Genomic DNA, 13,633 nt, shown 5'->3' on the forward strand with positions numbered 1-13,633 from the left:
GGGAAGGGGAAGAAGGGGTCGTCGAGCAGGCGCATCAGGTGGCGGTGGGAGGAGCCCATGGCGGCGGCTGGCGGCGGAGGGCGGCGACGGTGGCGCTGGGAGTGGGAGGGAGTGTCGCTGTCCGGATGACTGGTCGGTGTCAGCTGGGCAGGGGGGAGGAGGAGCGGGATCTGATCTGGAGTGCGGGTGGGGAAGAAAGCGATGGGTGATGAGGTTGGTGTGCCGCCGCACGGTGGTGGGTCGATCGCACACTGATTAGCTCGACGACACGGTGGTGGTTTTGGACGGATTCTTTTCCGGTGGTGTTTGATGTTTGAACACGGCGGACGACAGCACACTCAGCAATCACATGGCACGCACGACGCCCGCCGCACCTCGTCTCGGCATTTCACTTGGACGATTGCGCCGCGGCTGCCCCCCTCGTGCTCGCCAACCACTACTCCTGCCTTAAAAAAATAAAAATAAAAAATACTACTACCACTACTACTCCTAAACGAGCCCCGTGTCGCCCTCCCCCGCGGGCGACTCCGGCGGTAACCCTAGCCGCCGCAGGGCAAAGCCCGGACGGCGCTCAGGCGTCGCTCCCCCGCGGATTTGCGGTGTGCCGGTCGCAAGAGGCGTGCAGTCAGCGTCCCAGCGCGGATCTACTGGGTGGTGGCCTGATGACTTCGATGGACTGTCTAGTGGCTTCGATTGGCAGCCATGCGGGCAGGCGGCCGGTCAGCTGTCGCCTTCAGTGCATGCTTGGAGGTGTCCTGCGCGACGAGGTGCCTACGGTGGCCCCGCGGCTGTTGGAGGCGTGAGATCCGTAGGTGGCAGGTACTGATTGGCGTTCTCTGTGGGCCTGCAGCGAAAGGGTCCCTGTGGCGCGCGGCGCAGGACCGAGGTGTGGCGCGAGGCTTGCGTGTCGTGGAGGTGGTAGGCCGGATGGGCTGGCGGGGTCTTGGGTTTGGGGAGGTTGGCTGCCGGCGAAAGTCGTATTGTGGTTGTGACCGGTACCTACGGGCGTTGCTCCCTTGTTGGAGGCATCGATGTTGCAGTCATCCCCCTCCCGACATGCTATAGGGGAAACCCTAGATTCGGTCCGCCAAATCAGACGATGAAGACGCTTCTGGCTTTGCCTGGCGTCGTGTTTTCTCTTGGGGCATCGTCTTGGAGTTGGACCCGGCCAGAGGGACTCAAGGCTCGTGGGGTGGTATGCAGCGGCTTGCGTGACATCTCTGCGGGAGCAGCAAAAGCACCCTTCACATGCAAGGTGCGTCAGGCGAGCGATGTCTGCCAACCTTGTAGGATCGAAGCGGCATATGTTCGCTCTATCGAACATAGTGTTCCTCTTCAATGTCATCCGGTTTCACAGATATGCTTCTGGCTGCTCAGATTGATACAACGGGTTTCGGTGTGCACTCTGGTGGCGGCAGATGCTTGAGTGCCCGGCCGGGTGTGTTGTAAGGTGTTGGCCTTTCTGGCATGTTGTACGTTTTGTGATATTTTACGACTAGCCTAGCTAGGCATTGTTTAGGTTCTCTCCCAAATTTCCTCGATAAACCGAGCAGTCCTCTTCTTTTTTGGCAATGTCTTATGTAGTGCATTGCTCCCTTGTGGGTGTTATTCATAACACTCCTTTCTAATCAATGATTTGGTAGCTCTCCTGCCAACATTCAAGAAAACTACTACTGCTACTCCCAGTTCACTCCTAAAAGAAAAATGCTCCATTCAGTCAAGTGTGCACATGTCTAAATATCATCATACACATATCATTAGCAGTGTGTTTGGTAGTCTTGCATACCGGCCAATTTCTAGTTCCTCCGGACCGGTTTTGAGAAGGTTCTAGAACCTTCCTTGAATTGGATTTTCCTTTTTCTACGCGTTTTCTTTTGGGTTTTCTATTTTTATTTTATTACTTTAAAATTTTGTTCATTTTTTGAATTTTTTTGCAACAATTCAAATCTGTGATTTTTCTATTGTTTTAGAATTTTTTTCCCCTGAAATTTGATAAAAAATGAATTTTAGAAAGAAAGAAAGAAATGAAATCCAATAATATTTTCAAAATTCAAGAATTTTTTGAAACCTGGGAATATTTTTGAATTTTATAAATTATTTAGAAATTCAGAAATCAAAACTAAATTCATGAACATTTTTATTAATTCATGACTTTTAGGAAATGGATGATTTGCTTTAGATTCAGGAATATTTTTAAATTTGTTAACATTTTACTGAAATTCAAAACAGAATCTAGGATTTTGTTTGGAAATCCATGATTTTCTTTTTGAAATTCAAGAACAGTTTTTCGAAAATTTAAACATTTTTTGAAAATTTTGATAATTTTCTGAACCTACATTTTTAGGAAAAAGAATGTGTACTTCATAGTTTTAAATATTTTAACACAATGCACTCGTTCAACGATGCAGATGTACCACTTCAACCTTTGCTTATACAAAATACTGAAATATTATTTCAAAATTGTTGACTTCTGCGGTCTTTTAAACGTGGACAGCTTTTCCACATTTTGTAGATAAAAATGCCGGGTTGGTATTCAGAACTATTGAGCTAGGTATTTTATGCCGTACGTGTATGTGTGTAAGCGTTTGCATTTATACCATGTATATATAATGAAATAAAAGTTAAAAAAAATGGGGGTTTACTGGCCCTTAATGGGCCGCGTGTAGGAGGTCCGCCGGGAGCCCGTGAGAGAGAGGTTCCAGACAGATCTATATAGGGCTAGCTCCACCAGCGATGGAGCCTTCTCCGGCGATGAAGCGGCGGCGCGGGCCTGCTCCTCCTCCGCCGGCGACGGGCCAACAACGTCCTACGACGAGGAGGATAGGTGAGCTGTCAGGGAGAGCTTTACTAGCCAATGAACGAGGATTAGAAAGGAAACCCTAGATTAAATATTACTGGTCTTTTTATATCTGAATTCTATACTTTTTTCCCTTTCTGGTAATCATGCATACTTGCTTAAGCTTGTGGGTTAATTTGCAGCCGACAGAGAGATGCTGCTGCTGTTTGAGACGCCCTTCGGCTTCGCGCTTTTCAATTTTCATGCCACGCTCATCGAACAACCTAATGCCATGGAGGTCAGTATCTTCTTCCTTCTGCTTGCTTCTTACTCAACTTGTCTCACATTATTTTATCCCTTGTCTCCTCCAGAAAATATGGACTCACTTCACTTGCGGGGCCGAGGCAAAGAAGGTTGGTTGGTGCCCCCCTTAATTATTTCCTTCTTCCGGTTGCATGTTAATTTCATTTTCTTGCACTGAGGGAGGAACGTAACGCACACTGTTCATTACTACTTTGATTCATTGTTTCTTTTTGCCCCTGAACATGCGTAATGCTCATCATTGTCAGGTTGTTTGGCTGAGAGAGTTTCGAACTCTGAGGACAATTCCAGCGCCATTAATCAAGACACCGGTGTTAACCAAAGTCTTGCTCAGATGATCCTCAAGTACCACTGCCCTGGGCAGAGGATGGCTGTTGCAAAGCCTGAATATAAAAAAATCATTGAAGACAGATTGGTGAGTGATGAGCCAGCTCCTCCTGTTTTTTTTTTCTAACAACTTTTATCACCATGCATGTTTTGCTGTGACTCCTTCTTTCAGAAAATATCCTGCCTGTATGATCCAACTGTGATGGAGTTAATGTGGGGCGTAGAGTTTTGCTTTGTAAGTTTTGTGCCTAGCGCAGATTGGTATCTGACTGATGATGAACTGCTCCCAGTTAGTCAAGGACTGCAAAATGTCTTGACTCGTTATGGCTGTAACTATGTCAACCCAGAGATGGTGAGTTAACTATGTCTTGACTAGATACAATTTGCTTAACTGATGAAGAAATACTCTTTGTATATATATATCCAGGTCAATCAGCGGATTGTTATGATGGCTCACGCCTTGTTTTAGTGTGACTCTTTTGAGAATGAAAAGTCTGGAGAGTTGCATCATGCCTTGTTTTAGTGTGACTCTTTTGAGAATGAAAAGTCTGGAGAGTTGCATCATGCAGCTGCTCTCATTAAGGGTGTATCCGGCATCGACACCGATGGTTGGGGCTCACGGAAGATTGCAACAGCTCTGAATAAGATATGGTGCATTGAAAGAGCTGGCAAATCCTGCAAGGTAAGTTACTGTATGCACTATTTTGTGAATGTGTTCTCAGCTGCATGCTGTGGATCTCTTGGAAAATTTCACTCTTTCAAATAAATGTCCTAATGTCAGATTTCAGAAGACGAAGTATCAAGGTTGGTCAGTGATGCAGATAAATATGAAGTTAAGCTGGATAAGGATGCTTGTTTGAAAGTCTCTCTAGCCAAATGCTGCAAGTTTATGATTTTAGGGCTCATGTAAGAAAATTATTGGAAGAATGTGTTTTGCGGGCTAAGGAAGCATATGAAGCTGAATAAGCGCAAGTGCCTGAGAAGCTAATGAACCATAAGCTCACGGCTAGAATATTACTACTCCCTCCGTAAACTAATATAAGAGCATTTAGATCACTACTTTAGTAATCTAAATGCTCTTATATTAGTTTACAGAGGGAGTAGAATTTATTTCTTTTTCCCCACTTTGACTGGGTTAATCTTTCTAATGGAACATTATATGTATGCATGTCTACTTGTGAAGGTTGGGTTCCATTCTTAAGATATCAACAAAAGATGTTAAATGCATTGCGAAATGAAGGGGCCATAATCAACTATGGAGTATTAGCTTCTAGGAGCACGACCTGTCAGCTCACAATAGTGGCAGCCCTCCTGGACTTGTATTGCCTTGTCAAGTCCATGGTGGCAGCAAATCCCTTCCAACGGAGTGGCACGGCCTTACACTAGCACCACTACCCTTCTCGCCACTGGCCATTCTCAGGAGCGGAGCGGATGCCACACCTTACACGGGGTGTCAACACGAGTAGCGCGTGTAACATGATTTAGCTTGTTGGTTAAAATCATTCCATCACATTTTGACTTGGTCTTTTTTTTACGTCAAATTTTGACTCGGTCTTTGATAACATACCCCGTGTGTTGCAGCGGGAATTGGTTGCAATGTTTTTGAATGATATTTAAATAAAAATTAAAACATATATAATATAGTTTATTTAATTACTATTTGGGACAGGGGCGAATCTACCGGGGGGGCTTTAACAGGCAATCAGCGGCAGCCCATCAAGCCCACACATTCACAATCTTGTCTATACTCGTCCAGAATTGTTCGTTCGCTAAGTTTGAGCCTGCCCTCCGTTTTTCCCCAAGATTCGCCACTGATTTGGGATGTGTGCATGTCTTGACTGAGGCTTAGAGTTGAACTATATGTTGCATCATAGTGATAGCAAGTCTTCTGTAACACCCAGCGTTTTGTAGCATTAGACCTCCAGTGTAAGTGAATCAATATACTCGTGTAGCAGGTTGCTAGCCACTAGAGATGACGACCGTTGCTAAGTAATAAGCAGCGCGAAACATTAAGAACAAACATCAACGGCAGACACTTTTTTTTCAAATTTCAAACACCAATGCTTTTTGAAAAAGTGCATATTTTTTGAAACGTGAACAATTTTTGAGAAAGCTTGATATTTTTTTGAAAACTGAAACAATTTTTTTTTAAATGGCAACATTTTGTAAACTCCAATCAGAAACAGGAAAACACGAACATTTTTTGAATCGATGAAGATTTTTTGAGATTAGGAACAATATTTGAAACACCAAACAAAATTTGAAAATGCCACAGTTTTACAAATTCGCAAACTTTTGTTTTTGGAAGACATAAACATTTTCTTAAAAAAGCGAACATTTTTGTCTCAGAAATAAATAAATAAAGGAAACGGCCCCTGGAAGGAGAGAGGGAGAGGTAGGACCAAGAGAGCGGCCTGGCATGATGACAAGACAAAAGAAAGGAAAAATTGAATCGACGCCTAAAGCACAGTCCGCTGGACGCTGGTGCATCCGGATGATCGTCACCGGAGTTTAGTTTGATTTTTCCGGCCGGACGCCGGAACTTGGCTGACGCTGTCGAGCAAGGTATCGTTCCATTACGTAGGTATCTTATTCTCTGCCACGGCGGAACATCGGACGTCCGGTCATCAAATCTCGCCTATTTAGCTCGTGCGACGGTCAGATCAAATCTCCACTACAGCCGCCAGCCGCCCCTCCCCGCTCCTCCGCCAGCCGCTCCTCCCCCGCTTCGCCGCCGCCAGAGGGGACACCGGCGAAGCCCGCGTGGTTCCCAGGGAAGGTGGCGGTGGGGTGTCCTCGTCGTTCTCGCGCAGATCTCGCGCGCGCGGCGGTGTTCCGCCGGTGGCTGGCGCCTGCTGCCCGTGGGGCGGTGTCCCTCACGGCGGCGGGGCTGCCCCTGAACGGCACTTGGTGGTGGCCACGTGGCGGCGCGCGGGTGGGCCGGATCTGGGCTTCCGGTCTGCGTCCTCGTCGTGGCAGCGCTTGCCGTCGCCCTCGGCCATGAGGCATGGTCCGGGACGGGCCGAGCGCCGGTGGTGCTGGCCAGGACGCACGCTGGCAGCGCCCTACTTCATCTCGCGTCGTCTCGCTGGCCAATGGTGGTGGTCATCTTCTTCGTCAGAGATGGCCGGCCAGATGCTTGGTGATCGGATCTCGAGATCCATCATCTAGTCCGGGTTGCGAGTTGGGGAGACATGGTTGCCGGTGAAAACCGAGTCGTTGGCAGGCGATGGCGGCGTTCTACGCCGTTACCTTGATGGAGGCATCGTCGTGTAACTACTGTCGACCCACTCGTGCAGCTCTGGGGAAACCCTAGGATCTGGTGTTCCAGATCGGATGATGGTGGCACTACGGTGTCGTTTCTCTTTTGGAAGCATCGTTTGTGGAGCGGCGCTGGAAGTCAGAGGCAGGAGATGTCAAGTCATGCATGACCGACAGGTGCTACGCTTTGTCATGCCTGGTCGGCAGGTGGTACGCACGACAGATCTTCCAAAGACTTCAAGCTGTGTCGGCTGATGGTACTTGGCAACATGGTGCTGAGGTGTATCAGTGGCGACCGCGACATGCTCAGCTGTTTGCGCGCAGGGAGGAGGCGTCGTGGTGGCGTCGAGGATAGCTAGACCGAGCAAGGTTGATGCATCAGTACAGTTCTGAAGATGGAGCGGTGGCAGTTGGCGGCGGCGGCCTCTGAGAGCACGCCGGACCGGTGAGACCCATGCCCGGCAGGCGTCCTGGATGGGTCCTCAGGTCTTAAATGTTAGGTTTGGCTGCGATGTCTGTTTGGTATTAGGCCCGGGCTATCTGCGCCCCTTCATCAACTGGATAAGTGTAGCGACAGTTTGTTGCTTAGACAGCGGCTTTAGTCTTACTGTGATATTACTTTGTAAGGTCTTGTGAGAATAATTAATAAAGTGGCTGTATGCATTGCCCAGATGCAGAGGTCGGGGGTCATCCCCCTTTTCTAAAAAAAATATCTTATTCTCTTTTTCTAGAGAAACTTTATACGCGATGCTGGAATTCCAAGACAAGCAAAGCTAGCGATTAGAATATGGTCCTTGCCTTCTCCCACAACATCAGTGGAGGAATTTTGTTGGCTTTTCTAAAGTGGAAGCTCATATTCTGCAGCTTGGATAATTTATTTTAGAGAAATCTTATGAAAATGAGAAGGACGTTGCAGGCATTTATTTTAATGGAACTGGGCGTATATACTCGTAAGCATATTAAACATGGGAGAGAGAAACAACCACTGGATGGATATTTAGGAAATTGGTTGTATTCTTAACTCACTGCACCCCCACATGGATAAAAACCATGCCCATTGAGTTCCCAATTCGACGGAGTTCTGGTGTAGATTTCTGCCGCCTCTTGGGATGGTGAGGTACGGTTAGGATTTCTTGCCGTGCATGTGCGGTGACAAAATTTAGTGCTAGGCGATTCAGATCGATTCACGGGTTTAATGACGACGACTATGGTTCTGAGGCACCGGTCCTTAGGGTGACGTGCACAAAAACTCATGACAGTAACCGATAGATCAAGCAGGCTTTGATAGGGAAGCGGCGACAAAAGACACATCGACGGCTCGTTCTGGTTATGACAAAGGTCATTCAGCAGTGCATGGTCCCACATGTTGGTTCCTTAGGGCCCGACTCAATCAATAAGGTAGAAGATGGGTGTCCAATTAATTTATGGAAATCCGGGTGAAAATTGTTATAATATGCGCACAACAAAGGGCAACTCCGCCAACCTGGCTACCCACAAGACTCACACACACACCGCCAAGGAGCAAGCGACTCCGACTTCACTGTGAATGCCCTATGAGGACCCCTCCGAATGGATGACACGCGAGAACTCTATCGGCCCATGCCAAACAGTCGGTTGAACACATCGAGGACCAGGCAGCTCCAACTTCAATGACAACTTCAATGACACGTTGACCAGGTTTGACCGATGAACTGTAAACTAAAAAAATACCAAAAAAATCAGAAAAATCTGAAATTTTGTGGCAACCAAGATACTTGGGTGCGCTAGGTGAGTAAAAAATTGTTTTGCATTTCGACATTCTAGGAGCTCGTGGCGAAAAAACAAGTTTTGCCTCACAAAAAGAAAAGCCATTAAGTATTTTTTTGCAAGAGCTCCTTGGATACTATTTACCACAAAAACTTACACACACCTAGCACACCCAAGCATCTTGGTTGTCACAAAATTTCAGAACTTTTTTAATTTTTTTAATTTACAATTTATTGGTCAAACCTGGTCAACCGGCCAACGTGCTGAAATTCTGGTTTTGGACCAAACTTATCTAGTTTTGAGACTTGAAGGACCAAATGTCTACCAAAAAATCTTGAGGGACCAAGTCTATATTTTTAGGGAACTTGAGGGATTAAAAGCATACTTTTTTTCTTATGTTTATGGTGACTTGTACATTTTATGAACCTTTTGTTCAAAATAGGAACATTATTTGAAACTCCGAACAGAGTAAGAAAGTTTTTAAGAAACATGAACATTTTCCGAAAAGAGTGAAATTTGTAAAGGATTTTTTAAAAAGCATGAACATTTTCCGAAAAGAACGAACAATTTTGTCCCAAGCGCAGGATGTTAGGCGTCACCGGAGTTTGGTTGGATTTTTCCGGAGGCGGGAAATTTCGCTGACGCCGTCGAGCAAGGTATGCAGGACCATTCCATTACTGATGAACGGAGGGATCTTATTCTCTTTTTCTACAGAAACTTTATACTGTACGCGATACTGGAATTCCAAGAGAAGCAAAGCGATTAGAATATGGTTCTTGCCTTCAATCACGACATCAACGGAGGAATTGTTCGCTTTTCTAACGTGGAAGTTCATATCACCAGCTAGCCATGGACGAAGAAGGATCACGGATATATTGGATAACTGATTTTAGAGAAACCTTATAAAAATAAGAAAAAGGAGGACATAGTAGGCATTTTTTTAATGGAACTGGGTGATATACTCATAGGATATTAAACATGGGAGACAGAAACTGTTGGAAATATAAGCAAATTACTACGAGATTTAATCCGAATAAACAGAAGATAAATCAACTACAGCTACAGAGATTAAACTAATCATGTGAACTAGCATAACAGATGAACAGATCACATCTATCATTTAGTTCCAAAACATTGTTTATATACTGGTGCTTAGTGGAGACTGTGAAGTTGAACTTCCACTTAGAGATTTATGCTACACTGGATCACAACTTGAATAGTGGACTATGCCTTGAACTACAAGTTTTCTGTGAGACTAGTTTCACACAAATTCTTGACCGATACTGGGCTGCCGCAAGGCTTCCCCGCGGGTGGAGCATATACGTCGTACTCCAGGGCCTTTTCATGAATTTATTAGAGAACACCCAATTCTCACAGACTGCGACGTTAACAGTCAAATTCATATAGGTGTGTTCCTCAGAAGATGTTCTGCAGGACAACATCTCTGCTTACCGAATAAGCCACTTAGAACACATTAAGATAAGTATCAACCTGCCATGCAGATCAGGAGAGTATTGCATCTTCACGGAGTGGGATAGTTAATATAGGGATACTCTCCTCCCAGCTGACCAACAGCTTGTCTCCCACTTCTACTTCACGGGATCTCCGATCACATAGAGTGGGTTACCACTATGGACAACTCATGCGGTGGGTCTCAAACCCATCTCCATCGATGCATTATCTATCACATTACGTGATAGACCCTTTGTGAAGGGATCTGCCAAGTTTTTCGACGTTTGGATATAATCCAACGTAATAACTCCGGAGTTCCTCAATTTTCTGACAGATTTTAGTCTCCTCTTCACATGTCTTGAGGACTTCATATTGTCCTTCGAACTGTTTATCTTGACGATCACAGTTTGATTATCACAGTTCATCAGGATAGGGGGTATTGGTTTTTCAACCATAAGTAAGTCCATCAAGAGTTCACGAAGCCACTCTGCTTCAACAGTGGCAGTGTCCAATGCTGTGAGTTCTGCTTCCATAGTTGACCTCGTTAAGATGGTCTGCTTGCCTCTGCAGTCTTATGGGACTTGCGAGGTTGCTTAGCTTGCACACATACTTGGCACTTAGAGCCTTTGACAGTAGAGATTTTTGGAATTAAATTCATATTGGCCAGCCGCGTCATGCAACCAAAGTTAATGTGACAAAGTCGTGAATGCCAAATATCAGACTCATTATTGTGGCAAACATTATTAATAACTTTAGTGCAAATATCTGACAAAGACAGGCAGAACAAGCCTCCGCTCTCATAGCCTTTTCCAACAAATTGTCCATACTTAGAAATTACAACTTTATTAGATTCGAAAACCAACTTAAAACCATCTCGACATAAACGGGAACCGCTAACGAGATTTTTATTGATGGACATCACATGATGAACGTTCTTCAGACGCACAGTCTTCCCCGAAGTAAACTTCAGATCGACCGTACCAACACCTCGAACGATGGCATGTGACCCGTTCCCCATTAGCACGGGAGAAGTCCCTGTTGCCCTGATTCCTTCATATCAGTATCACCGATGACAACATTAGCGGACTTGCCGCTCTTCTCATGTTCGCGCTCCTCAAAGCGGTTAGGACACTTCGGAGCCCAGTGATTAGGATCACCGCAGACATGGCAAAGTCCCTGCCCCTTCTTATGAGAATTCTTCTTGAAGTTGGTAGAATGTGATGGCTTGTTCTTTGTATCAAACTTGCATTTGCCCTGAGTTTTGTTCTTATTGTTTTTGAACTTGTTGGGCTGGAAGTTCTTCTTCTGTACCATGTGGGCACTAGAACCTCCCTCAGCAACTCGAGCACGTGTGTCCTTTGCTCTCGCCTTCTCTTGAACATCAAGAGTACCAATGAGATCCGCAATGGAAAACTCTTGTCTCTTGTATTTCAGAGAAGTAGCAAAATTGTTCCACGAAGGTGGAAGCTTGGCAATGATGCCTCCGGCAACAAATTTGTCCGGCAACACACACTTGAAGTACTCAAGTTCTTTTGCGAGCGACTGTATCTCATGAGCCTGCTGTACAACAGGGCGCTCATCAGTCATCTTGTAGTCATAGAATTGCTCCATGACGTACAACTCGCTGCCGGCGTCCGAGGCACCAAACTTGGCCTCGAGCGCAGCCCACATGTCCTTGCCGTCGTCAAACGACATATACGAATCCACAATGGAGTCATCAAGAACACTCAGAAGAGCGCCTTTAAAGAGAGTATCGATCTTCTCAAAAGCTTCCAGCTGTGCTGGATTAAGATCGCCCTCAGGCTTGCCCTTGGTGGCGTCATAGCAGCCCATGGTCTGAAACCAGTAGACTGCTCTCGTGCGCCACCTCTTATATTGCGCCCCCTTAAAGGCAGGCGGCTTCAGATGCGCAGCAAAACCACTCGGAGTAAATTGCCTATAATCATGTTTTTGGATTGTTGGAAATATGAGCAAATTACTACGAGATTTAATCCGAATAAACAGAAGATAAATCATGACTACAGCAGCAGAGATTAAACTAATCATGTGAACTAGCATAACAGATGAACAGATCACATCTAGGGCACATACTAGAAAAATGAATTCTACCACGATCTCGAACAGGAAGGATAGAATCACATACGGTGCAGCGGGAGCAGCACCGCCGACGTTTACGTTGTCGCCCATGTCGTCCAGGATGAGGTTGCCGAGGTCCGGGAAGAAGTCGTCGTTCGCGAAGTCATCGCTGCCAGCAGTCGCGCGAGTGCGCTCCCCAAAAACCTGATCGCCCCTCTCCCGTACAGGATCACGAGAGGCGGGGTTCCGGAGGCCTGCTGTCCCTTCTGCCGGTGCACGCCGAAAGGAGGGACGGAGAAGACTTGCTTGGCGGCGCAATGATCTGGAACGGTGGTGAGAAACCATACGAAGCGGCGGCGGATAGGGTAGACGTCTGCCTGACTATATAGTGCGGGCCGGGCAGGTCGTGGGAGTAAACCCCACGTCCGAGTCGTCACGATCCAAAAGAATCAGAAACAGTTCAGTAATTAACACGTCCGTTAATTATTAATTAATGACTCATTAATTTTTCCCGAGCAGCAAAAATATAGACAACGTGCATAGCTCTGTCCTCGGCTCGGCTCAATCCCGCAACCCGCGGCGCGTCATGACGAGGCGTGGCGTGGCGAGGCGAGCGAGGAGGAGGAGCGTGCGTGTAGGTCTCCTCTTGTCATGCTCATACAAGTGGTAGAAGAGCTCACCTTATAAAAAGGTGCAACTCTCTCTCAACTTATGAGGTGGGACTAAACTTTAGCCTCACTCACTCCACTCACATGTGTGCATGAATGGGCCAAGAGAATTTTAGAATTTTAGTTGGGCTTTTGGGCCAAAGGCCTACTAGCAAAATTCCAACAGAAACAACCACCACAATGATAAGAACATGTCCATCAGGTTCCGAAGTAGACATAGCTCTGGTGCAGGTTTCTGCGGTCTCCTCCGGATGGTGCGGTTAGGGTTTCTCGTCGTGCGTGTGCGATGGCAAAATTTGGTGCGAGGCGATTTGGATTGATTCAAGGGTTCAATGAGGATGATTGCGGCTCTGTGGTGCTGGTCCTTAGAATCACGTGCACAAAGTCATCGATAAGGTCAAGCCGGTTCCGGTAGGGGAGCGGCGACAACGACGCATTCTAGCTGCTGCAGGGGTCATTTGGTGCTGCAGGGTCCCAGCTATAATTTTATTTTTATTTATGTTTTGAAACACGGTCCCTTAGAGGCCGATTCAGTTAAAAAGGGTAGAAGATAGTTGTCCGACTACTTTACGGGAACCCGGGCAAAAATATTTACAACACGTCCACAATAAATGGCACGTTGACCAACTTGGCTACCCATAAGACCCACAGACACCGCCAAGGTGAGGACACCGCCGAGGTTGTCAACAATGTCATCGTCATCACCTCTCCCGAACAAGTGACTCCGCCTTCACTGCGGACGACCCGTCAGGACCCCTTCGGACAAACTACACACGAGAACCCCACTACTACGAAAACGGCTATAGCTAATATGGACATTAATGGCGCACCATGTATGTGGTGCGCCACTGCTTAGCAGTGGCGCACCAGATACAGGTACGCCATTAATGTCCTCATTACTAATGGCGCACCTGGTGTGTGGTGCGCCATTACTAATTTTAAAAAAAACATGTTAGTAGTGGCGCACCAGGGGATAGTGCGCCATTACTAGTAAACTAGTAATGGC

General features: G+C 46.4%; 1 protein-coding gene and 1 long non-coding RNA gene across 2 annotated transcripts in view; one reads left to right on the top strand and one right to left on the bottom strand.

The window, feature by feature from the left end:
• LOC123164915 (BAG family molecular chaperone regulator 7) overlaps positions 1–355 on the bottom strand; it is a gene marked incomplete in the record, with an annotated part of 3,316 nt that extends 2,961 nt beyond the window's left edge. The window contains 1 exon segment of the mRNA XM_044582524.1: positions 1–355. Within this exon segment, the coding sequence (XP_044438459.1) occupies positions 1–59 (59 nt within the window).
• A 2,625-nt stretch (positions 356–2,980) lies between these two features.
• Positions 2,981–3,727, top strand: LOC123164856 (uncharacterized). The gene is made up of 3 exons (XR_006482658.1): positions 2,981–3,074; positions 3,148–3,189; positions 3,346–3,727. It is a non-coding gene; the product is annotated as an uncharacterized lncRNA (long non-coding RNA).
• The last annotated feature ends 9,906 nt before the right edge of the window (positions 3,728–13,633 follow it).

The sequence above is a fragment of the Triticum aestivum genome, chromosome 7D, assembly GCF_018294505.1.
Source record: "Triticum aestivum cultivar Chinese Spring chromosome 7D, IWGSC CS RefSeq v2.1, whole genome shotgun sequence".
In the NCBI taxonomy this organism is placed as follows: Eukaryota; Viridiplantae; Streptophyta; class Magnoliopsida; order Poales; family Poaceae; genus Triticum; species Triticum aestivum.